The sequence below is a fragment of the Lissotriton helveticus genome, chromosome 1_1 (genome assembly GCF_964261635.1).
Source record: "Lissotriton helveticus chromosome 1_1, aLisHel1.1, whole genome shotgun sequence".
Classification (NCBI taxonomy): domain Eukaryota; kingdom Metazoa; phylum Chordata; class Amphibia; order Caudata; family Salamandridae; genus Lissotriton; species Lissotriton helveticus.
In genome coordinates, this window is record NC_136057.1 from 1,248,506,478 (window position 1) to 1,248,532,333 (window position 25,856).

Sequence of the window (25,856 nt, forward strand, 5' to 3'; positions counted from 1 at the left end):
TGAGAATTGATTTTTATGCCAAGAGTTTTAACTGAGGTAGCGGGGACAGGAGAGGGACCAAGAGTGGGGGGCCAGAACAGAGGAGACCAGGGGCTGGATGAACCACCCGTCAGCACCAGCTTGGTCTTATCGGGGTTGAGTTTTAAGTGGTTGTGGTTCATCCAGTCCCGGATGTGAAGCATAATAGATTGAAAATTAAGAGCAGAAGAGGGAGAAGAAGACAGGTCAAAGACAAGCTGGAGATCGTCCGCATAATTAAACACGGCGACCTCCATTTGTTGCAAAGAAAAAATGAGAGGGGCAACATAAAGATTAAATAGGAGGGGGGAGAGGGAGGAGCCTTGGGGAACCCCGCACTGAACTTTCCGGACGTCCGCTGTGAAATCACCCAGGCGGACAGCCTGGGTGCGGTCACTCAGGAAGGAGGATAGCCAGACCAAAGCGGTCCCCCCGATCCCCGCCGCCCTGACACGGGAAAGTAAGATGGTGTGATCCACCGTGTCAAAAGCGGCTGAGAGATCGAGGAGCACCAGGGCCTGGCGTTGGTTGGTATCCATACCCTCCCTGAGGTTGTCCAGGACCGAGATGACAACGGACTCCGTAGAGTGTGCGGGGCGAAAGCCGGCCTGGCGGGAGGCAAGAGCTCCATGCATCTCCACAAAGGAGCTCAGGGCGCAGGTGACGTGGCGCTCGAGCACCTTTGCCAAAAATGGCAAGAGGGAGATGGGGAGGAAATTAGCAGGACAAGAGGGATCCGCACCGGGTTTTTTCAAGATAGGCACGATAACCGCAGATTTCAAAGGGTTCGGTACCACGCCTTGAGCAAGCGAGCTATTGAGGAGATGAAGGGGGGGGGTCTGGACAGGTGACAAAAATGTGGCGGAGAATGTGGGCGGGACAGGGATCCAGTGGAGAGCCGGATTTGACCAAGGGTACTAAGGTGGTCAGAGTTTCCCTAGTTATGAGGGGGAAGGAAGTGAGTTCTCCCTTGGGAGAGGGACATTGGGGGTCAACAAAGGAAGGAGAAGGGGGAGGGATATTAGCTTTAATGGTCGCAATTTTGTGAATAAAATAATTGTTGAGGGAATGACAAAGTTCTTCGGACGGAGCGGGCTTAAGAGTAGATCTGTCCGAGAACGCCAGGTTATGAACAATAGCAAATATTTCCTTAGATTGGTTTTCTGCAGCCAGAATTTTGGAGGAGAAATAGGTGGTTTTGGCCTCCAAGATGTCTTTTTTATACTGGGTCAAGATGTTAACATACTCCAGTCGTAAAGTGGGGCAATAATTTCTCCTCCAGGCCCGATCTGCGCGACGTACTGCTAATTTGGTGGCCTTAAGCTCTTTATTGAACCACCGGTTAGCGTCCTTCTCGCGCTTAGAGGTGATACGTTTAAGCGGGGCAACAGAATCGCAGCCTGAGGAAAGCCACTGTTCTATGGCCTTGACCTGGGAGAGGGTGGATAGACCCTGCAAAGAAGGGAGGGAAGTGGTAAGAAGGGAAGAAAGATCTTCCAGGTTGGCTCGGCCCCAGGCTCGGACCCAGATGTTTTTAGGGCGAGGGGGCTTAGCTGGGGGTGAATAGGTAGGGAAAATGAAATAATATGGTGGTCGGACCAGGTGCAAGGCAAAATTAAAAGGGATTCCACAGGGCAGTTCAGGGACCAAGTCTGGTCAAGTACATGACCTTTAATGTGGGTAGGGGAGTGAACATGGGGTATGAAACTGAGGGATTGAAGGGTTTCGGAAAATTCCTTTGAGGATGAACATTCGGCAGGGTCAGAGGGCCAGAAATTGAAGTCGCGGAGAAGTAAAATAGAGGAATTGTTGACTGTAGTGGTAGCCAGGACTTCCAAGAAGTCAGGGAGAAACTGTGACGGGGATTGAGGAGGGCGGTAAGTGAGAAAGCAAGTCAGAAGAGGAGTAGTGGAGGTAGTGCGGATGACCAGGTACTCGGTGGTCGCGATGCCTGGCAGGGACAAGGATTGAAAGGGGAGGTCAGTACGTGCGATGACCGCTACACCGCCCCCGGCTCTGCCAGTAGAGCGGTCTGCTCGAAGGGCATAATATTGGGTCGGTAAGGTGGCTAGAAGGGCGGGGAGGGAGTCATCGCAGAACCAGGTCTCTGTTAAGAAGAGAAGATCTGGGGCATGAAGGTCCAGCAGGACCGAGAGTTCATGCGCGTGGGCGACAGCGGACCGGGTGTTGAGATAAAGTGCCGTGAGGGCTTTGGGGATTGTCGGAGAAGCATTGTCTCCAGGCGGGAGTGGGGGACCGACAGTAGGAGAAAGGATGTGAGGGGGAACGGCTAGGGAAAGACCAAGAGAGGAAATGTGGGAGTGAATGGAAGCTGGGATGGGCCATGGTCCCTGGAAGCAGCATAGTTGGTCGGGGGTATAGGTGATATGAGGGGCAGAGTGACATGCCCCTAGCCCCGGACCGTCGCGGACGGGCGCAGACGGGCTTGCCTTAGGCGCGCCTTCGGCGCGCCATCGTCGCGCCCGCTGCGCCCGTCCGCTGCGCCTCCGGCCTAAGCACATCCTTTTATGCGGGGATCAAAGGGAGAAAGGAAAAGGAAGGGGGCGTGGCCTGCAAGGTGGGCGGAGCTTACTCGCTCGCGGTGGATGGCGGCAGCGAGGGAGGATTCCCCAAGGCAGCGCCCAAATCGGCTGTCTGGGACCTCCAAAGTGGACAAGGATCTTGGCAAGATGCCGGTAAGGTTGTGAGCACACAGCAGTAAAATACAATTTTAAAAAACAAGTAAAAGGACGGCGCTCCCGGCTTTCCGCCTCAGGAGTTTGTTAGAAGGTCGCGCTAGCAATCAGCGCGTGCTTTTAACAGATGGAAGGGGACGTGGCCTGCAAGGTGGGCGGAGCTTACTCGCTCGCGGTGGATGGCGGCAGCGAGGGAGGATTCCCCAAGGCAGCGCCCAAATCGGCTGTCTGGGACCTCCAAAGTGGGCAAGGATCTTGGCAAGATGCCTGTAAGGTTGTGAGCACACAGTAGTAAAATACAATTTTAAAAAACAAGTAAAAGGACGGCGCTCCCGGCTTTCCGCCTCAGGAGTTTGTTAGAAGGTCGCGCTAGCAATCAGCGCGCGCTTTTAACAGATGGAAGGGGGCGTGGCCTGCAAGGTGGGCGGAGCTTACTTGCTCGCGGTGGATGGCGGCAGCGAGGGAGGATTCCCCAAGGCAGCGCCCAAATCGGCTGTCTGGGACCTCCAAAGTGGGCAAGGATCTTGGCAAGATGCCGGTAAGGTTGTGAGCACACAGCAGTAAAATACAATTTTAAAAAACAAGTAAAAGGACGGCGCTCCCGGCTTTCCGCCTCAGGAGTTTGTTAGAAGGTCGCGCTAGCAATCAGCGCGCGCTTTTAACAGATGGAAGGGGGCGTGGCCTGCAAGGTGGGCGGAGCTTACTCGCTCGCGGTGGATGGCGGCAGCGAGGGAGGATTCCCCAAGGCAGCGCCCAAATCGGCTGTCTGGGACCTCCAAAGTGGGCAAGGATCTTGGCAAGATGCCGGTAAGGTTGTGAGCACACAGCAGTAAAATACAATTTTAAAAAACAAGTAAAAGGACGGCGCTCCCGGCTTTCCGCCTCAGGAGTTTGTTAGAAGGTCGCGCTAGCAATCAGCGCGCGCTTTTAACAGATGGAAGGGGGCGTGGCCTGCAAGGTGGGCGGAGCTTACTCGCTCGCGGTGGATGGCGGCAGCGAGGGAGGATTCCCCAAGGCAGCGCCCAAATCGGCTGTCTGGGACCTCCAAAGTGGGCAAGGATCTTGGCAAGATGCCGGTAAGGTTGTGAGCACACAGCAGTAAAATACAATTTTAAAAAACAAGTAAAAGGACGGCGCTCCCGGCTTTCCGCCTCAGGAGTTTGTTAGAAGTGGTGCCAAGATTGTACTGAAGAACACTTGCTTAAGGAGGACACTGGCTCTGAGCAAGACTATAACAAAAACCCTTCATAACCACCACTCCAAATAGGGCCTCGGCATGTCAGAGAATTCCTAATGTATTCCATGAGCTGCAAACTGACAAGGGTTTTTCACAGGGCCAGATTGGAGATCCAAAGTAGTCCTGGTAAAAATGTTCAGCCCAAGCCAGTTCCCTTCATCTCCTCGAACATTTTCTGTCTCTCTCTTTTTTAGGTCTGGCCTAGCGAATGCTGCGCAGCTGCTTCGCTTGGCGAGACTCTATTGTTATGGCTTTCATTCACAAATGGAGACAAACCATGAGGATGCCTGGACAGGTGATGTGCACGTGCATGGCGTCTCCTCTCTGGCATCTCCTTTGTAGTGATAGGAGCCTTTACACGCTCCCACTGCACGCTTGATTTATTAGCGCTTGTCTGTCCTTTGGAGCCTCTCCAAAAGTGCCAGAGTATCTGTTTCCGATCATGAGCTGTACATCAACAGACTGGTGTTAACATAATTGGCTCATCCCACAGTTGACCCGGAAACTTCCTGGTAAGAACGGCACTGCTGCGCAATGTAAACTCCACAGCATAGGGCACAATTCTAAGTCCCCACATACCATCCAGTCTTTTAATAATGTAATCCTCTTTGGTTGTAATTGGGCCCCTGTCCCAGTGTTCTTGATTTGGTTAACAAGATGGCACCTTTATAAAGGATCAAGCCAAAATATGTTTCTAATTTGGCCATGTGAAGGATGTACGCCAGCTTTCTCTGAGTCTTTACGTTGTGGCAGGAGCAGAAGCTCAGCCTTCTCAGGGTTGAGACTGAGTCTTAACTATCAGAAACTGATTAGCTATTGTATCTGTGTTGCTTTTTTTCAGAGCTTGAAATGTGTTATATGTGAATCCCAAAATATTTTTACCAAGAGGCCCCAGGGTTACTGAGCGGACTTCCAATGCCTCTCATTTGCAGCCGATGGAGAACTCTAACCCCGAATACTGGCCGGTAATTCATTAGTCTGCGTTCTAATCTTCCTCGTCACAGTCCTTGCAAAGTGAGCGTGGCCTCGTCCAGGAGACACCATTTTTCTAATCGGACCCTAGAAATAAATATTTCCTTCAAGTAGTTGAACACTGCCTCCTCGTCAGTGGCGCAACACTAAACGAGCGTGGAGAGGAGCCTGAATCCCATGTATTTCATAGATACTCATTGACGCGGAACTGAATGCCCCCATCCTGAAAGGCTAGCACACCTTTAAACGGTTGAGGCAGACATGCACGCATGCGCGCACTCTCTTGGGATGTGGCGCAACGGTCAGAGCTGCCGATTTTGGAGCTTTGGCGTCGACTCAGGACCCTATGATTCTAGACAAATCACTTAATCTCCCCACCAAAAAATAATGTGTCCTTGTGTACCATAACCGGTGCTCATGCAAATTGCTCCAATATTTTCGGGTCGAGTTCGTCTATATAAAACTGCAAACAAAGAAATTGCATCAATCAAGAAAAAAAGCAAAACAACGAGACCCACTGGCTAATGTTAAGAGCAGCCGAAGCCAAGTGGGCACAACCCCACACACATCCTATAGCGGGACATGTAGGATACTAGAGATGCCCAGTTGGTCGCATTGGCAGAATAGCAGATGCGGAGGAACTGACCGACGCCTGGCACTCCAGAGAATTACAGAAAGGGTTTGTCCCAAAGCCACCCTCTCTGTACATCCTCTTCCTTATTGTATTTTTTGAAGACTCGATGACACGAGGGGGGACAGAGATAGCTTTTCCTATAGACAGACCGGGAAAGGAGCACACTTGCACCAAGCCCCAGACCACCCTCCTGTAACCAGTTTTCCAATTGTAAAAGAAAGCAGCCCCTCATTGGACCACACAATGTGTTTGAGCAGAGGGGCATGCCCTCCCTGGGGGAGCAGAGCTCACCCCCAGTGCCAGGCCTCTGCTGCGCGTCAGTCATGGATGAACGCACTTTGCTGCTAGTGTCTATGGTTTGCAGCTGGGCATGCTGCCAGGGAGGCTCACGGAATTGTGGGTCCCATCCTGGCCCTCACTGACAGGTGTGCGATCCAGCGAACGTCTCGTGCACAGCGGCCCCTCCCTGTCACTCTGGCAGCGCACCCCAGCAGTGAACCACCCCCCTCGCTAGGAGGCCGTCACCCGCCTGTACTAAGCCCCTGCAGAAGTGCCCCTAAAGTTTATCAGCTTGCCTTGTGCACATAACCTGAATACGTGCGGCTTTGAGGTGCTATAACAGTGCGTAGCTGGGGTTCTCATTCTGCCGGCAACGGATGGTTAAAACGAGGATACGATTTCGTCAGCTTGTAAACCCTTAGCACGCAGCTGGCATCTACCCATCTATCAGCAGCATGCGTTGCAGCCCGATGAGTTATGAACTGGAATATAACGGTGGAATTTGCCTGGGAAAGCTGGGACTGAATGCACCACGTGACCCGCAGCTCCCACACCGACCTTAGCAACAGGTGCATTGACCCCCCTCGGCCGCACATTATTTAAATGTCAACACTGGCAGCTCTTTTGTAGGGAGGAGTTAGGTGTTACCCAAGAGGAAATAAGCATTTACAATGCAATAGGTCTCGCATTGACACAAGTTTGAGCTATTGGTATTGCAAATAACAATGCCTTTTATGTTTCTTTTCTTTTCAAAAACAAATAAAAGGCATTGCCATTTACAATGCCAATAGCTTAAACCACGTAAATGCGAGACCTATTGCATTGCAAATGCTTGTTTCTCTCTCTTCCCCCTCTCTGATAACTTTCTCTTACCTTCACTTCCCTCCCTATCTTTTTTTCTCTCTCTTGAAGCCTCGCCATGCCTGCTGCAATCAATCCTGGGGAGGTGACAAAGGCTCCAGAAGCTGCCTCCCTCAGCTAGAAATCGGTATTTAGGGGCTCCAGAGCTCAGGGGAAATGCCTGGTGGAATAAAACACCCTGGGTTTTCAGCATGCAGCCTGTACTGGTGATGGAAATGTATATGTACTCTGATCTGATAATATTACCCACATAAAGAGTACATGTTTTGCAACATCATTTATATTTTGTTGTGAACAATGCATCATCCTGAGTGTGGAAAATCATTAATCCATGTTTGGTGTCTATCAATGTGTTCATGCATAAGACTAATGTATGTGTCTCGTAGTAAAATGACAAGGAGTTTTAGCATTTGCGAACCCTCCAAATCAGTAAATCAGTGGGTTTGTGACTACTATGTACTAAATGCATTTAGTGATTCAGAAAACTGTTTCTGAAACACTAAATGTGTGTAGGACGGAATTTTGGTTCGTTATTTGGAAGTGCTGTGTTGTAGAGTCCTTTCCAAATACTAACTAAATTGGTGTGTTATGAGTAAAACAGGATCACAAAACAAAACATTGATATTTCCCTGACAGCTCAATGGAGGTGGTAATTCATTCACAAAAGAGAATGGGTCCCTTTGGGAATATAAAACAAAGTTTGTTTAAGAGGAGGCACTGGTGCACAGGACCACTTCCTCCTCTTGAAGAAACAAAAAAAGAAAATGGTCTTTTTAGACACAGTGCTGTTTCCTTAAAGGAAAATGGGCTGCATTTAAAAAGCAAAAAAGGTTGTTGTATTAAAAAAAGATGACCCCAGCATGCCACTATCTATGTGATGGTGTTGAGTTTTAACGGGGTAACGCATAATGGCAGCAACTTGTGAGTGGTCTCTTTTGCGACCCACCTCATTAACATTCATCAAGTAGGGCAAATGCCAACCCACTTTTATTCATTTCTTTCATAATAACCTATTAGGACATATGTTCACAAAATACTAAACTGGTTATGAAAATACTGTTTGCAAATGGCGTCCAGTAATTTGCAACCAGTGTTTAATACATCTAGCCCTTAGTGAATTATGAAAGTAGTTACCACTATTAGCTTTGGTTTCCTTGACCTATTGAGATTATACTTTATAGTCAGAACCTAAAAAGAGTTCTATAAGTGAATGCAAAAGGTATACTGATCTATCTATCTATCTATCTATCTATCTATCTATCTATCTATCTATCTATCTATCTATCTATCTATCTATCTATCTATCTATCTATCTATCTATCTATCTATCTATCCATCCATCCATCCATCCATCCATCCATCCATCCATCCATCCATCCACCTATCTATCTATCTATCTATCTATCTATCTATCTATCTATCTATCTATCTATCTATCTATCTATCTATCTATCTCTATCTATCTATCTACCAAATGAACAAAACACAGTTAGAAATTGAGTTATAGTTCTGGCTGAAACACAAAAAAACAATGAAATTCACCATTTAAGATATGCAGAGCCACAATGCATGCCATAACTAACACCACTATATTTTACTTTTGCTTGACTACATTTTTTTCCTGTGTCAGTGGCAAATGGTTGTTTTGAACATGGTGGCCAACATCAGCTATGCTGTGCATTGTATGGGCAGTGAACTATAAGCTGGGGAATTTTAGTGGTTTTGCATGTTTGTTCTGGAACCACAACATAGTGGCACATTATTATAGTGTAACGATCGCCACCGCCGTGCCCGCTGTGGCAACCGTTACGCTATCGTAACGTGAAATACCCCCGCCATTTCATGATGGGTCGGATCCCGCGGCGGATGCAAAGTCCGCTGCTGCTTTTTTGCCAGTCGGCTATTGGTCTGATTGCCGGCTGGGTGGTGCTGGAGCAGTAATATGGTGGCGGTGCACAGCAGGCACCGCCAGCCATAATATGATGTGGGTTTCATTCAGGCCATTCCATGGGGGCGATGCCGCCATGGAAGGACTGGCGGGGATTGGCTTTGGGAGCCCGATGCGGTCCCCTGGAGGGGTGGTGGGTGCACTGAGGGGGTACCAATGGTACCCCCCTGCAGTTCCCTGTACCAAGTGGAAGGCACCGCGTGGTGCCTGCCATCTGGTGTAGGAAAATGCCAGGCATGCCCTTTTACCATTGCGGACGGTGCAACAGCCAGCAGCAGTGTCCGCAATGGTAAAAGGTCAGGATGCGCCCGCCAGTATGGCGGCACATCCTAACTGGGCACATCTGGAGGTCGGTCCCATTACCATTATGGTGGCGGATGGACTAATGTCCGCCCACCATCATAATGAGCCCCCAAGTTTCTAACTGAAGTTTTTTTTCCATTGAATTTGATGGATGTTGATACACTTAATTCCCCTACCACCCCCATGCATGGCCTTTGGAAAAAAGTTTCAGACTTTTAAAATGGGTTTAGTAAATTGCTACAAACAGTTTATTCGGTTCCAAACTTTAAATGAGAATGTTTGAGTAGAAAAGCTGCTTTGTACATCTGGCCCCAGGTGATTGTGGCCAGTTGAGGGCAGAGTTCAGTATGACAGACACACAGCTTTATAAGGACCATGCTATCTGGGTTATGTAATAGGCTGATAAAAGTGGGGATGTTTCGAAGGATATGAGCTGCCAAGTCAAAGACCAAGTGGTCAGGTTGGGAGGTGTGTGAATCATGTAGGAAAGAGGGTAGGTCTCAGAGATGATCAGATATGTCTAGCCATGTCCCCACAGCGACGTACATTAACAGACCTAAAATACACCAGGGTAGAGAGGAGGGAGGCATCATGAAGCACTCTGTATATCTAACTATAATCACAAAGCCGTCACCAAGGCCTTGATGCATGACTGATCTTCTCAGTCATGATGGACTCCAGTCTATCCAGACCTGTTCTTTCTTTTTAGACGCCTTGTAAGATTCTTCCAGTGTCCCACCCCTGCCGGCTCACCTGAAGCCTCCTGGTGTCTCTGCCCTGCCTGATGTGTATGGTGAACCTTTCAAGTCTCCCAGTGTTTCTTTCCTTCCAGATCCTGCTGCCATCTACAAGCCTCCGTATCTTTCACTTTTCAACGGTGCCATCCCTCGACTGTGTGGCCACTGTGTTCTGCAGTGCTCTTTCCTCCCCTCTGCCCTTCCGTTTTCTTGCTGCCTCTTTCACCGGACAGGCAGAATCACAGTCCCAGGATAGACATTGTTGCTTCTTAATTAGGTGATGGCAGTCACATCAGCTTGCATCATAATGACTGAGAAGGTGGACAAAGAAGATGTGCAGGGAGTGGGACTCTATTGTGCCAGAGACCACCCGTCACAGTGTCGAAGGGCATGCCTGCTTCCAATTGCTATCAAGTTTTCAGTTGGCTTGTAAAGTATGGCTTTACTTCCTGCTATTATCTAGCCCTGTGCTGCCCACCTTCACCGACCACTGGATGTCTGCAGATGACCTCCTGTCCTAAAGTCCTGTACAGCCCGTCCTCTTACCGAAGAAAATAGGAATCTATGCTGGCTGGGACCAAGCTACGGGTGCGCTCCAATGCTGTCTCTCTGCTTGCCTACATGTCCGTGATCTCCCAGAGTGGGGGATGGTCGAGAGCGGGGCAGCTATGATAAAAAGAGGGAAGCGGCTATAATGTCCCCACCCCTGCCCTCCTCAGCTAGCAGCCTCCCTCGGTGCTGAGCTAGCACTGGCGTCATAAACCCTTCTCAAGGTCCCAGGAGCATTGATGAAACTGGGACAATAGGTGTGGAGGACATCTGACCCCTCAACTCTGTCTAGCGGCGCACTGCAGTCTGGTTGGCCCCCACTATCCCAGTCTCTCTCCAACAGCACCGAACCAATGACTAGCTTTCCTCCATTCACAAACTCCCCTACACCGGCTATGGAGCCTTCATGTCCTACAGCGCCGAGCTACCCCTCTTCTATCAGCTATAGCCCAGCATGAGCTCAAGAACAGCCCGGGATCCAGCACGGCACCTTCACCCATTACCATCCGGCCATCTACCCCTAGGGCCATCACCAGCTCGGGGATCCCTCCAGGCCCAAGATCACTGCCCACAAGTGTAACAACACCCTGAAGGCCTGGCTGAACAAGCAATGCAAGAACCCCAGCAATTACAAGAAGATCATGCTGTGTAAATGTGTAATCAATATTTCTCAGACCCTAATCACTTCAACCTTTCTTAAAATATAATCTTGAGTGAATTTGCAACTTGTAAATATGTAACTCTAACCACAAGTATCTGTAGTAGACATATGCACTTACTACATTCTTTTAAGTTAGAGTTTATCTGTTTTGTATCTTTTATGTAATTCATGTGCTCTGAAGCACTTATGTAATGTAACTGGTTCTATTGTAAAGCGCTCTGATACCTTCTGGTAAAGTTTGCGCTATATAAAAATGCATAAATGAATAAGACTGTGCCTCATAGGGAGAAAATCGTTATGACCAAGCGCGGGAAATCACCACCATGCAGACTGTATTGTTCAGAAAACCTACACAGCTCTTCAAAGGAAATCCTGACAGCTCCATACACTCGGGCAGGAGGGATACTTTCTCACTATGTGAAGACATTGGCACACCTCAAAAAGAGCATGGATGTCTAGACACACACTAAAGACAGTGTGACACATCTCCCAAAGGATAGCGAAAGGAATCTACTGATATATATCAAAATAGAGAGAAGTCGGGACATCTCGCATCGCAAAAACATCAAGGAACTCTTGAAAGCTACTATGATAACTGTCGTCTGATCCAGCAGAGATTATCAGCAAAGGGAAGCAGTCCTGTTCGGCACCAAAAGAGTGGACCTTTCCATCTTACCCGGATGACTATAAGGAAGTACTAACCAACTAAAGACAGCTGAGCAAGGTCATATAATATTAGAAGTCCATGAGGAACAAGAAGTGCCATAGTGTAGACTTTAGTTGCCAAGTAGACCATATCATGTGTGATATGTTTGCACAGTCCTAGGTTTTTGCCCAATCGCTCTTTTCATTCTATGATTTTGAAACCCATTCCTTTTTATATAATCAAAGCCACTGGATATATGTGGTTCACTGGCAGTGTGGTAGCGTAGCAGCGTAATTATGGAATCCTGTAGTTGATGCACAATATGCAGATTCAAACAACAGCATAGACCAATCATAAATGACTTAAAAACAAATCTAGGTGCGATGCCATGCAGTGACAGACCCACTACAAAGGTCAACATTCGTTGCTAATTACTGTATTCAGGTATTAGAGGGCTTAGAATGCTAACACTTCAATGTGGCAGCCAAAGTCTCTAGGCTTGATGTGAATCTAGAGGGACAGGACTAGTCTCACTGTTGGCACCTCCAGCAACAAAGACAGGAATGCTACTGGAGGCGTACATCAGCTGCAGTGGCGGCTGGCACGGATCGGGTTGGCAGGGAGGAGGGCAGGTTGCAGGGGTTGCGGAGGGGGTGGTGGGGGAGGGTCTAAAGGAAAAAAGGAAAAGATAAATAAAACTTACCTTCTCGCTGCGTCTCTCCTGCTGTCCCTCATCGTCATCCCTCCAATCCGGAATAGGAAGCACCCAGGCTTCCAGGCTCCGCTAAGCTAATGTGATTGGTATGAGTGCATTGGTCAGTGCTCAGTCAGGGAATTGGAGCCTGGGCATGTTCTCCACCCAGGCTGTAATACAGTCTGGGTGGAGAATATGCAAAGTATGCATAACTGTTTAGCCAGCCCGAGAGGGCCGGCCAATCAGTCATTGTGCATTTACAGTGTGCCCACCACACCTCCCCCCCCTGCTCTGAGAGTAGAGTAACCCACCCCACCTCAGCAGGAACAAATAAAATGATAATAACAAGTTATTATCATTTTATGTTTCCTTTATTTGTACTGCTGAAAGCAGTGGGACGACGCTCCTCCACCTTAGCAGGGGAGCCCCCACAGGTCAGCTGAAATGAGTTTCAAGTATGATACCCTGCAATATTGTGAGGATTAACCCCACCGCTGCTGCTGACGTTCAGCGGACGTCGCGTGCACTACCTCGGTAGAGCTATGCACGTCCGTTGAACGTCGCGGCCCCGCCCGCGCAATAGAACGTTCCACACTAGCGCGGAACGTTCAGCGCAGGCAAGGGGTTAAACTAAAATGCGTTAGGTTTGACCATGATGCATGGCACTTGGCAAAACTGGAGCTCAAGAAGTAGATATGAGCATAAAGCTTTTATTGGATGTATTTTTTAACACCAAATGTATCCAGATTTTTTTAAGGCTTGACCTTTGAGACACCCCCAAAGTATTGTTTTCCCCCAAGAAATTAAGCATAACATAAACAGACACAGTGCTGTACGGTCAGTGAGCTTCAGCCATTGGCCTATTAAATTGTAATTCATATTTTGCTTTTGACCAAGACAACATATAGTATGGGCAATGGTCAGCCAACTTTACCCACTTGCTCCCTTCACTTTGAGTGACTGCACACATACTTTGCACATCGTTCACATCCGTCTAAAATAGTTATTTTCTCTTCAGTAACAATGCTGGTTCAAAGTGTGATTATATTGTTTTATTTATTACATTTTTTTATTGCACTTCAGGTACCCACTTACATGGTGTATATTTACCAACTTTCTTTTAATTATGGTGTTACAAAATGTTGTAGCCGTATTGTAACATGTTTGCAGGCTGCGATTTGAATACTTGATTATGTGTGTTTTATCAATATAGCCCTAAAAAATAATAATAATAAAAATGCATAGCGCAACTGAAAGGCTTATTATTGTAAAACACATTATTAATAAAACAGCAATGTCAGTGAATGCTTATTTAATATTTTTATTGCAAGCATATGGTGGCAACATATAGGTGGCAGCATGTTTTTTTTAAATTGTTTTTTTAGGCATACTCTTGCAGTAAACAAATGAATTGTGCTAGTTTGCCAAGGCCAGACTGATTTAAGTTTGTGTAGCACGGTTGGTTTCTTGTTTTGCTAAGTGTTCTGTCTTCTAGAATAAAAAATTAAAAATTCATCTTGAAAGGCTCAATACATGAAAATAACAAAATAGCATTTTATTTTGGAGGCAACTACATGAAAATATACATACTTTTCAACACAAAACAATCAGTTAAGATGAGAGCTATTACATGGTGTAATGTTTATACTTATTATGGAGAATTTTAGGGCCAATTCATTTTCAATTGCGTAAGAGTCATGCTTTCATTTTAATCACTGTAATTTAATATGCAAATGCAATTGAGTTGTCATAAGGGTAAACAGTTGTTTTTCCCGAAGACGCAGCATGCTTTCTGTTAGACGATCACAACCACTATCTACGCTCCCTGCCACCTGGGGTTGTCTTTGGTGAATCTTATTCTACAGAGAAATATTTGCTGTTATTGGGATTCTAGAGCCATGCTTTAAATCGCTGTAATTCATTTGTGAGGATCATATGACTGACGTTCGCCATGAATACATTTTTCATTGTGAGGTTACCTTCTCTAATGTCAGTGCTTCATTTGTAAAAGGATAAGTGCTGGCACCCAAAGTTTGCTCAGAAGCCCGCAGCCGGCACTATTGAATGTCAGAGTACCGAATACCAAGACTGGGTGGTCTCGATTTAGTCCCAGGCCTCTTTTATGCACCACCAGACACTGCCAGTGTTGTTTAAAGGATTTTTTGGGCCCTGGTCAAGTCATATTTTGGGACCTCTTTCGAAATTTACTACCCACTTTCAACTAATTGAAGCCCTCATGATGCCACAAACTTTCAAAAAGAAGATACACAAAAAACGGTTAAAATATGTCTTTTAAGGTCCCACAAAAATTCTGAAGATGACACTGGCCAAAGAGAGACAGACTCAGAGGTAGAGGGAAGAGGAGCTGGCCTAACGGCTAGGGCGATCGACCTTGAATCTGGGGAACTGGGTTTGAGTCTCGGCAATGACGCTGAACATCCTGTGATTCTGGGTAAATCACGTAATCCAAGGGGTTTAACAACAAAAAATGAATGTGTCCTCATGTAATGCAACCTGAGCTATGTAAAGCGCTCTGATACCCGATTTGGGTCAAGTTTGCACTATATAAAATTCTGTAAAAAAGAGGGAGGCAGAGAGGAGAGAGGGTAAGATATGGAAATAGAGGTGAGCTAAACATGGAGACAATTTACTTTCCAAGGGGGGCCCTGAGAAGGCGGAGGCCTTGAGCAATTGCCCTTGTTGCACATGACTTACAAAATCTCTGCCGATACCCACTGCCCCTTCATCTCACCGTTGCAGGTTCCTGCTCTCACCCTTTTTTCAAGGTAATTCCCTGTTTCTATTCATTCTTCTTTCTCTCGTGTGTTTTTCTCTCTCTTCCTCTGAGTCAAAACTGATGATAAAAAAGCCCTGGCTAATATATTTTAATGATATGTATAATAAAATTGAAGCAACATAACTCACTCAAAGTGTATTTAACTCAAAGACATTCTGAATGTGCACTTTATCAGTCTACCTACCAGTTTAGTAGAATTTGTGTTTTTAATATATGTTGCTTCAATATTCTGTTTTGCACTTCATATTGTGCATATTTGGTCACTGCTATTGTCAAACAACAATGCAACCTTTTTGCTGTCTCGGTACAGGCAGTTTTAGGTATTTGTTACAGTCAGTGTTGTGTCCCTGGCTCCAGACTAACTGCAGGGGGTATGCAGCCCTTTGTGTGGAGGCAGGACACAGCCTATTAAAGAGTAAATAGAGAGGATTTTTCATTAATTCTAAAGACACCAAATGTGAACTGGTTACCTGTTCCCATTTTTAAAGCTATAGCTTATTAAATGTAATAAGGTAAATTCAATGTTATCGTATAGGAGAGGTTGGCCCTGCATTAGTGAAAAACTATTTTAAGAGTTTTTCACCACCAGGACATGTAAAACCTAAAAGTACATAACCAACTTTTTAAATACATTGCACCCTGCCCTGTGGGCTGCGGAGAACCTAGTCTAGGGGGTGGCCTATATGTATTCAAAAAACAGGTTTGGGCCTGGCAAAAGGTTTATTTTGCCAGGTCGAAATGGCAGTTTAAAACTGCACACACATGCTGCAATGGCAGACCGAGACATATTATGGTATGGTCCCAGAGAGTCATCTTGGGACCATACCAATCTGAGGTGGTGGCGATCTCAAAGGGGGTGCCACAGGGCTCGTGTCTGAGCCCTACGTTATTTAATATCTACGTGGTGCCCCTAGCTAACATCATGAGATCCCACGGGTTCATTCCAGTATCATACGCAGATGATACCCAACTCCTCTTCCCTTTTAAAATCATGACTCCCGAGGTGCGTGACTCCTTCGCCCGGGGGATGAAGGAGGTGGCACGCTGGATGGCAGCCAACTTCCTGCAGTGCAACGTCTCCAAGACCGAGGTTATGCTCTTCGGAGAGGCCAAACGTTTATGGACCCCGGACTGGTGGCCTCAAGATCTTGGCCCCGTCCCTGAGCCCAAAACGGTGGTAAAAGATCTGGGAGTGAAACTGGATCATGAGCTCACCCTAACACAACAAACTAATCAAGTGGTGGGTTCATGTTTTCATGTCATTGGTCTTCTCAGGAGAGTATTCCCTCTACTACCGGATTTCACCAGGAGAACGTTGGTCCAGTCACTAGTGTTAAGTAGGCTGGACTACTGCAATGGTTTGTTGCTGGCTGCCAATGAGGGTATCCTGGCTAGATTGCAGGTTGTGCAAAACACTGCTGCACGACTAGTTTTAAACGTCCCGCCTCGTACTCCCTCTAAACCATTGTTGGCCAAACTGCACTGGCTCCCAGTAAGGCAGAGGGTGATGTTTAAGATCTGCTGTGTCATCCATAAATGCCTTATTGGAAAGGGTCCTGGCTACCTCACTGAAAAATTCATTCCCTACGTTCCATCCAGATCCCTGAGATCAGGAGATCAGGAATTGCTATGTGTTCCTAGGGCCATGAAGGATAGAAAGGGGGGTAGGGCCCTATCTGTAGCTGGCCCTAAGTTGTGGAACCAACTCCCGAAGGAAATCAGAGTATGCAGGGAACATTTCCCTTTTAGGAAGAAACTCAAAACGTTCCTTTTTAATTATTAGTTGGTTTAGGGCTTTGAACTATATCATGACGAGTTGCTGTTCTTTAGTTGCTGCCAAAGGCGCGGAGATACTCCTCCGGGAGTCGATTCACAGCGCCATACAAACATGCAAATAAATAAATATTTAAAAGGGCTACTTAAGTGGGTGGCACAATCAGCGCAGCAGGCCAACTAAAAGCATTTATGTACAGGCCTTAGGTACACATAGTAGGGACTTACAAGTAAATTAAATATTCCGATTGGTTATAAGCCAATTCTACAATGTTTTGAGGAGAGAGCACTAGCCCTTTGGCACTGGTTAGCAGTCGTAAAGTGCACAGAGCCCTAAAGGTTAACAAAAATGGGTTCAGAAAAAGGAGGGAGAAGGCAAAGATTTTATATGTATGTGTTTTTTTTTGGATAAGAATAGTTTGTATTTTTAATATATGTGTTAAATTATTAGTAGTTATTTATTTTTTATTTGAATTTTGCGCTTTTAGGTCCGTAGTGGGTTGTGGGTTTATAGGGGCATAGGGTGGGAAGTCATTTAATTATATTAAATTCCCTAATTAATTTTATTAGAATTTTGTATTTTTAGTTCCATAGTGGGTTGTGGGTTTATAGGGGAATAGGGTGGGAAGTAATTTAATTATATTAAATGTGTTGATTGATTTTCATGTATTAATATTAATTAATTTCATTTATTAATATTCGTTTAATTTAGATGTTATAGTGTTAAATGTGTAAAGTAAATTATTATTAATTAATAATTGGTTGTTAATTAATTTTAATTAATCAATTTGTAATTAATGTTGGTAATTATGTCATTAATTTTAGGTGTATGTTGTTGTTTTTATAGGTACAAAGGGTGAAAAGGGTGGAAAGTCATTTATTGTTAATTGAATTAATAATTGGTTGTTAATTAATTTCAATTAATTATTTGGTAATTAATTATGGTCATTGTGTAATTATTTTAGGTGTGTTTAGGGGTGTTTATAGGAGGAAAAGGTGGTAAGTAATTTCTGTTTGATCAATTATTATATAGTTGTTAATTAATGTTAATTATTTGATATTTTTTGGAGTAATTGGGTTTATTTTTGTGTGTGTTGTTTTTACTTTTAACCCTTTCCATGCGTTGGACGGCCCCCGGCCGTCCGACGTCACGGTGGGCGTGTGCGGAGGACGGCCATGGGCCGTCCTGACTATGCCCAGTCATGAATCACACGCACCGCGGCAGAATTCCAGCTGCGGTCAACGGGTTAAAGGGGTAAAGGGTGGGTATTACATTAAATGTAAATATTTAATTATTAGTTGTTAATAGTAATATTTTTAAATTCTAAAATAAGTTTTAATTGTGTTTTAATATTTTATAGTTTAATGTAGGTGTGTGTTGTGGATTGTACAGTGTTAAAGGTTGTGTAGTTAATTAATGTTGATTAGTTTTTTATTAATATTTTTAATTGATTATTCAATATGTTAATTATGTAAATACATTTAATTAAAAATGTTAAAGTGTTTTGTTATTGGTGTGGTGATATAGGGTAGGAAATAAAATAAATAACTTTATGTTTTGATTAATTATTTTGTTTGTAAATATTTTCTAGTTTAGAAGAATTCTTTTTTGTGAATATATTTATTATTCTTTTATTATAATATTTCTAGGTTTTTGTTGTATGTAATTACTATTTAATAGATTTTCTTTCTATATGTATAATATGTTTTATATTTAATTTCATATTTGTTTTGTAAATATTGTTTATTACTTTTTTTATATATACTTTTTTTTGTTTAAGTGTTTGAGTGTGATTAGTAATTTCTGTTTCGCTGCTATCCAGCACTTTTCCTACAGTTGCACTCACTGGAGTGGGAATAGTAATTTTTTACCTCTCCGCTATCCAATACTTATTCTACTGTTGCACTCAGTGGAGTTGGAATAGTAATTTTTACCCCTCCGCTATCCAACACTTTCCTGACTGTAATTCTTTCTGGAGTGGAAATAGTAATTTTTACCCCTCTGCTATCCAACACTTTCCCTACTGTTGCACTTACTGGAATGGGAATAGTAATTGTTATCTTTCCGCTATCCAATACTTATTCTATTGTTGCACTCAGTGGAGTGGTATTAGACATTTTTATCCCTCCGATATCCAACACTATCCCTACTGTTGCTCTTACTGGAGTGGGAATAGTAATGTTTACCCCTCCGCTATCCAACACTTTCCCTACTGTTGCACTTATTGGAGTGGGAACAGTAATTGTTTTCCCCTACGCTATCCAATACTTTCCCTACTTTTGCTCTCACTGGAGTGGGAATAGTAATTTATACCCCTCCGCTATCCAACACTTTCCCTACTGTTGCACTCTTTGGAGTGGGAATAGTAATTTTTACATCTTTGCTATCCAACACTTTCCCTACTGGTGCACTCACTGAATTTAGAAATGTAAATGTAATTATTTTTCTATCCAACACTTTCTTTAATGTTAAACTTATTGTAGTAGGCAATTTAAGTTTACATCTTTTTTTTATAGTTTAATGTTTTAATTTGTTCTTGAATGCTTTTTTAATATTTTAAATTATGTATATATAGATATATTTTATTTTTATATAATTTTAAAACTTAAAAAAATAATAATTTTAAAGTAAATATATATGTGTAAATTATTATGTTTGTGTGTTTATTGTGTTTTAAATTAAGTTTATTTGTTATATTTTGTAAAAATGTATATTAAATGTAATTTATTTTGTTAAAATTAATAACAATATGTAATATATTTATTGTATATTATTTTATTTCATATATATTTAAACTGATATTCAGAACATCCATATTTTTTACATCATATTTTTTATTTGATATTTTTGTACTTACCTGTTTAGATATAGTGGTCGATATTTTTGTATTCTATACTTTTTTTTCAATATTTAGAACATCAGTATTTTTGACATCGATATTCTATCAGTGAACCTCCTGTGCTCAAGGCTGAAATCTATTGACGAGGTCCAATTAAGCCAAAACTGGTCTGGGGCTGCTTGTGCTATTTTCTGGAGGGGATCTCGTCTGGATGTTCGGGAAGTACTGTGCACATGAGGAGCACGGTCAGTACTGTTTTACATGAGAATGATGGGTGAAATACAATCAAGTAGAATGCTGCAGGAGGGATCGGCAGTCCTGAGGTTAATTTGAGTATTCAACCCATCACCTTGTTATTTACCACATTTTCAGCAGTTAAAATTTCTGGGAGAAACGTGACACATCCACTGTAACTTCGTGGAACTCGTTATCTCCGATTTGACTGGTAAGAGAGTTACCAGCTCTATACGGAATTATGGGCCTCTGATTAGTTTGGTCTGTGCCACTTTTTCGATGAAAGACAACTAATTTAAACACTTTGATAATTTTCAACTAGCCGATTTACTGTGGTCAAAAATTCCCAAATACCGTTACTGTGAAGAATGATTTTTTTAATTAGGAAGCAAATGTCTCTTTTTGGAGTCATACATTACTGTTAAATTCACTACAAGCTTTTTAAATTAGGTCAAAAATTAGTGAAACCAAACTCCTGTATGCCTGCAAGATAATTAATTCATTATAAATTACAATTTAAAAAATCACACAAAATAAAAAGGTAATTATAGGTATTGTTGAGTCAAGGCAGACTTGAGGTTTACCAGAATAATGATGTAGTGCATTCCATCCTTTTTCAGCTCTTTTACATAGTCAGGTAATCCTGCGAAGTTCACTTTGTCAAAGGTAAAGTCCATCTGCCGGTCCATATAATCAATGTCACCATATTGAACATCCTAAAAAACAACCAAACATGTCACCACTTAAATCCATAACTGTAGAAGCAATTGTAAATGAAACAGAAGAAAATTTGAGGAGGACTTCAAAAGGCGCGGCTGGTTAGTCATTATAGAAAGACCCAGGGACATTATGGGAGAGCTGTGTATTTTTTAGTGCTTACACGGACAAGGTATGTTTGGGTTACAGAAGGGTCGCTGCTATTTTATTTCTGCCCCCATCTTTGCTATACATATTGGGTGGGTGCAAAGTTAGCACCCATGTGCAAGACAACAGGTGTTGATTATTTTGCAGAGGTGAGTTGCCTCATGCAAATGGACAAATACAAGAAGGCCTGGAAGATGCATGTTTAATGCACACCAACAAACAAATGGGACACATTTAAGAGCTCCAAGAGTGGCCTTTAGAGGGGGTCTGGTGAGATCCAGCCATAGTGCTAGATTGTCATACGGGATCACAGGTTTACAAATAGGTGCTACTGCCAGCTTTATCTCACTGGATAAATACACGATGAATGAACATTGAGAGGCCAGGATCCAGCATAAAACCGTAACTCAATTTTCATAGCATTTTCACCTATGAACAGATAAACAAGTGAGTTGTTCTTCTTTGTGTGTTCACACGTAAAGCACTTCACCCCTTACTAATTTGCAATCACAAATTACTAGATTTGGGTAATTACAAGCTGATCTTGGTGAATGCCACGGACCCATGTGGGCCTCAGAGACAAGAAACATGTTGACCAAATCAGATTCTATGGAGGTTTAAGTCCTGTGAATCCATCCTTCTTTTGTTAATATGACCATGGAAGAAATTTACTAAGAAATCCCTTATGTTAAGTACTTCCATCGGTAATTGTAATCCTTTATCCTTTTGTCCCCAGTCTTCCACCATTTTCATAGAATCACAAAAAGGGAATTCTCAAATGGGAAAATTCAAGAAGCCGTATTGGTTTGTTTGAACTTTGGAATAAAGCATCTTCATAAAGAACTCCAAAAGAATGGCAGTCGTTTATTGCACCTCCCACCCAATAAGAAGCAGGTCCCAATGATGAAAGATACCTCCACTGTGGGTGAGGAACCCTGTATCCTAATAAGAGAAGCCCTGTAATCACGGGAATTTCCACATAATTGAGCCCAATTATTTTGGCTGACCACACAAGACTGCCAAAAACAAGGAGGCCTGTGTTGAACGTTATACTTTGCTTTATTGTGTGCAAGAGGTTATCAGCAGAGCACTCTACATCAATGGGATGTTGAGAAAAGATTTGAAAATGTGTGTATCAAGTTAGATTTTTGGACATTGACCTTATCAAGTACATTTTATTTCACACGTATTTGTGGCAATATTAAGAACTCATGTCTGTTGAGCCCACCAGCCTAACGTTATGGCGATTCCCTCCCCTAGCCCCATCAGCATAGATTCTCATGCCATGTTTTGAGATTCCCACTGGCTTGGTAGATATACTTTTGGCTAAAGTTTTTAGCCAAAGGAGCTGCACTTCTTTTATCAAAAGCAATTGGGTGGCATGGAGGATGTGCTTTCCCATGGTACAAGAGGCCAGGCATAATTTTTTTGTCCAGGACAGTCAGGATTTTCGTGACGGTCCCCGGGAGGTAAAATATGCCTTCTATATGGTTGTATGACGTTACAACGCATACTTTTACAACGCATACCTTTACAACACATTGTTTACAATGCAACATCAATTCCAATGCATTCCATTACAACGCATGCCATAACAACAAATTTTTAAAAACTACCTTTACAACGCATTCCATTACAACGCATACTACCTTTACAACGTATACCATTACAACGCATACCATTACATTGCATATATGGTAAGTATTGGATAGTGTAGGGGTAAAAATTACTATTCTAACTCCAGGGGGTGCAACAGTAGGGTAAGTGTTGGATAGTGTAGGGGTTAAATGTACTATTCTAACTCCAGGGGGTGCAACAGTAGGGTAAGTGTTGTATAGTGCAGGGGTAAAATGTACTATTCTAACTCCAGGGGGTACAACAGTAGGGTAAGTGTTGGATAGTGTAAGGGTACTATGCGTTGTAATGGTATGAGTTGTAATGACTGCGTTGTAATGACATGAGTTGCAATTGTATGCGTTGTAGTGTCATGCGTGGTAATGGTTGCGTTGTAATGGCATGCGTTGTAAGGGATGTTGCGTTGTAATTATTGCGTTGCAATGGTAGTGCGTTGTAAAAGTTGTGTTGTAAAGATTGTTTCCCCTTCTATATGAGATGGAAAAAGCGCAGATTTGGGTGTTAGCATACCACCGATTTATAGCAGGTCTCCCACTGTGCCAAAACTTTAATGCCTCCTTAATTCCTTCTTTACTTTACAGTTTAGTTAAGCTCAGCAATTGACGGTATTCATGAGTGCTGTATGTTAAATGTAGAGAAAAACCCACAGAACATGTATGAAGTAATAGCAGAACTATTGAATTTATGATTAAAATGCTTTCGAGGTATCTTATCTTCTTACTACTTACTGAATCGCAACATGGAATGAAGAGTTTGCAGGACACCGGACAATTTACTTCACATACGTCGAACAACCCATTCCTGAAAAGTATTTGATTTTATTTAGAATTTAGGAATCTCTAGCAGGAAAGATGCCTTGCTTCGAGATTCTCCTATTCAGTGTGGGATCCATATTTTACCTGCTTGGTACTTAGTTATTAGATGAACGGTCTCATAAGTAATCCATGCCCTCTTAAAGATTATGTTGGCTTGTAAAGGATACCAGTGATTCGGTGGCTGTCTAAGAGAGTGACATGGTTCGACTTTCTTTCTCTTGAAGTCAGCCGCACTGCAGCAATGAACGCAGTCAAATCAGTGGTGTTAATCTATCCTGGGTAATACCAGTGTCTAAACCACTGTCACGAGGATACCTGGGCAATCAGAGGCTTACGTTTCCACAGAAGCCGAAGTTTGTGGTTACTGGACTGGTGCTGTTTGCACACATCCAGCCTTGGTTCAGGGTGCCATTCAGGGCACCACCTGGGGCTGTGCAATTGTGAAATAGGTGCAGTCGACAATATCTCCCACTTTTTAACATGCCCCTCGAAGGAAATGCCAAAACCTTACATTTACACTGTGCCTTAAGGGAAAGCGGTATTAGAAACACAGCAGATGTTTAACACTTCCACTGCTCTTCAGTCAGTATGGGCAGCAAATACATTAAATACGTTCAAAAAGTTGTTTTTAAATGATCTTTAATGACGTATTAATATTTATTCAAATATAATGTGTCTAAAATATTGCATTGGCTGAGTTGAATGTAATTATTTTCATGGAGGAGAGCTTAGTGCCAGCACCAGTGTAGCTTGTAGTATATCCGGTGAAGTACCACTCCAAAGCATGCAAGTGCATCCCAGGACTTGGCAACCAAATCACTTCCTGAGCAGGCTCACAACCAAGAGGGAGGAAGAACACTGCTGGCAAGTCAACGCCAGTTCTCCCGTTGCACTGTAGTATATTAAGTTCACAGTGTTTTCTATATACAAGTAGTAAATTGTTTGCAACTGGTCTTTGCCACTAGTGTCAGAGGTATGGTCTAAGAATCGGATGCTGAAATTAAATTGCTATCTCTTTTAGACTCTTAGGGCATCATTAGGATGGCTTTCCTATAATGGGAACGCCGCCATTGGTGCGGGGGTCCCGTTGTGGACATTAGGATGCACCTGCCAAGCTGGCGGGCGCATCCTGCATTCTTGAAATTGCGGCGGGCGATGCTCTCAGCATTGCAATACCAAGAAGGCTTATCGTGCATTTCCATGCACAACGTGGCAGGCACTGCGCTGTGCCTGCCATGTTGTGCATGGAACTGCAAGGGGGTAACATAGGTACCTCCCATTTGCACCCCCTAGATTCCCTGGGGGACTGCTACGGGCCCCCAATGGCGAAAACCACCTGCCTTTCCGTGGCGGCGTTTCCGCCACAGAAAGGCATGTCCCCACTACTATACTAATATGGATGGTGGTGTCTCTCAGACACCGCCACCATGTTAGCAGCTTTTCCGCCTAGTCTACTCTTTGACCGAGTAGAAAACCGGCAGACGGTCTCTCCTTCTGCTGAGGACCCCCTTGCCATGGTAATGTGGCAGGGGAAAATACAGAGCGGGAGGATGTTTTTAGCGGGCGGATCACCCACGCCAGAGGGAAATGTTTATATCACAGAACAAACCTGATGACATTAACTTCATCTTGTAAACTCAGATTTTACTACTACATACTGAGCTGAGGACACAGGGGCATATTATCAAGGGGGTTTATCTCCGCTTTTTTGGCTTTAAAAGCCAAGAAAGCGGAGATAAAATGATCTCCCTATTACCAAGCTGTCGCTAACACCAGTTAGCGACAGCTAATAGGAGATAGCGACCATCTTGGGCCCCGCTTTGCATGTCAGTGATATTTATCACTAATGACATGCAAAGTGGGCGTGCCAAGATGTTAGCGACTGGAAACAGTCGCTAACATCGCTATCTCCTATTACCAACTTTTGGAGATATTCGTGCTAAGCGCGAATATCTCCAAAAGCTAACACCTGCCCTGAGCAGTTCTTAGCCATGTTATCCAATGGGAGGTGGATAACATGGCTAAGAGCATTTGCTCGATAATGCATGAATATCGCGGACTTTTCAGCGATATTCATGCATTGCGGCAGTTTTTTATCGCATTTGCGATAAACCTTGCTAATAGCAAGGTTTATCTGCGATAAAAATCGCCGCAAATTTGCGGCGATAATTTTTGTCTCTAAACAAGTTAGAGACAAAAATTATCTCTATTGGTTGTTAATATGCCCCACACGTCTTTAAAAAACAATACATCTCAAAAGTCTAATTCCTCTCACAAAACTCAGCTACTTTCTCAATTACTTATTGCGGTATCTTTGCCTTTGACTTCGATCAATGCTTTGCTGCCTTTCAGTTAGGTTTGTGCTACTCAAATACCACGTACAGCCATAGTGGCTTCAGAAATAACGTAGTTGGAAGTTGGCAAATGGAATGACAGGGAATATGGACAATATATGTGTATCCATATATTAATTATACAGAAAGTGTTTCACAATGAATTATCAGTGTTATTTCAAACTGTGAGGATTTATATGGACAAGAAAAAAACAACAATATATCTAGTGGTTTTATCTTAGGAAGTTAATGCAACAGTGAAAAACAGCTAATCCAAACTACAGCACTAGAAGTAATAACACAGAGTATCAGACCTCTTAGTGATGCAAG

The 25,856-nt window shown here is 43.6% G+C and overlaps 1 protein-coding gene across 1 annotated transcript in view; it reads right to left on the reverse strand.

The window, feature by feature from the left end:
* The window catches only part of LOC144822413 (lysosomal alpha-glucosidase-like), a 993,087-nt gene that overhangs the window by 435,375 nt on the left and 531,856 nt on the right, over nt 1-25,856 (reverse strand). The window contains exon 9 of the mRNA XM_078679897.1: nt 20,464-20,595. Within this exon, the coding sequence (XP_078536023.1) occupies nt 20,464-20,595 (132 nt within the window). The remainder of the gene's footprint in view (nt 1-20,463; nt 20,596-25,856) is intronic.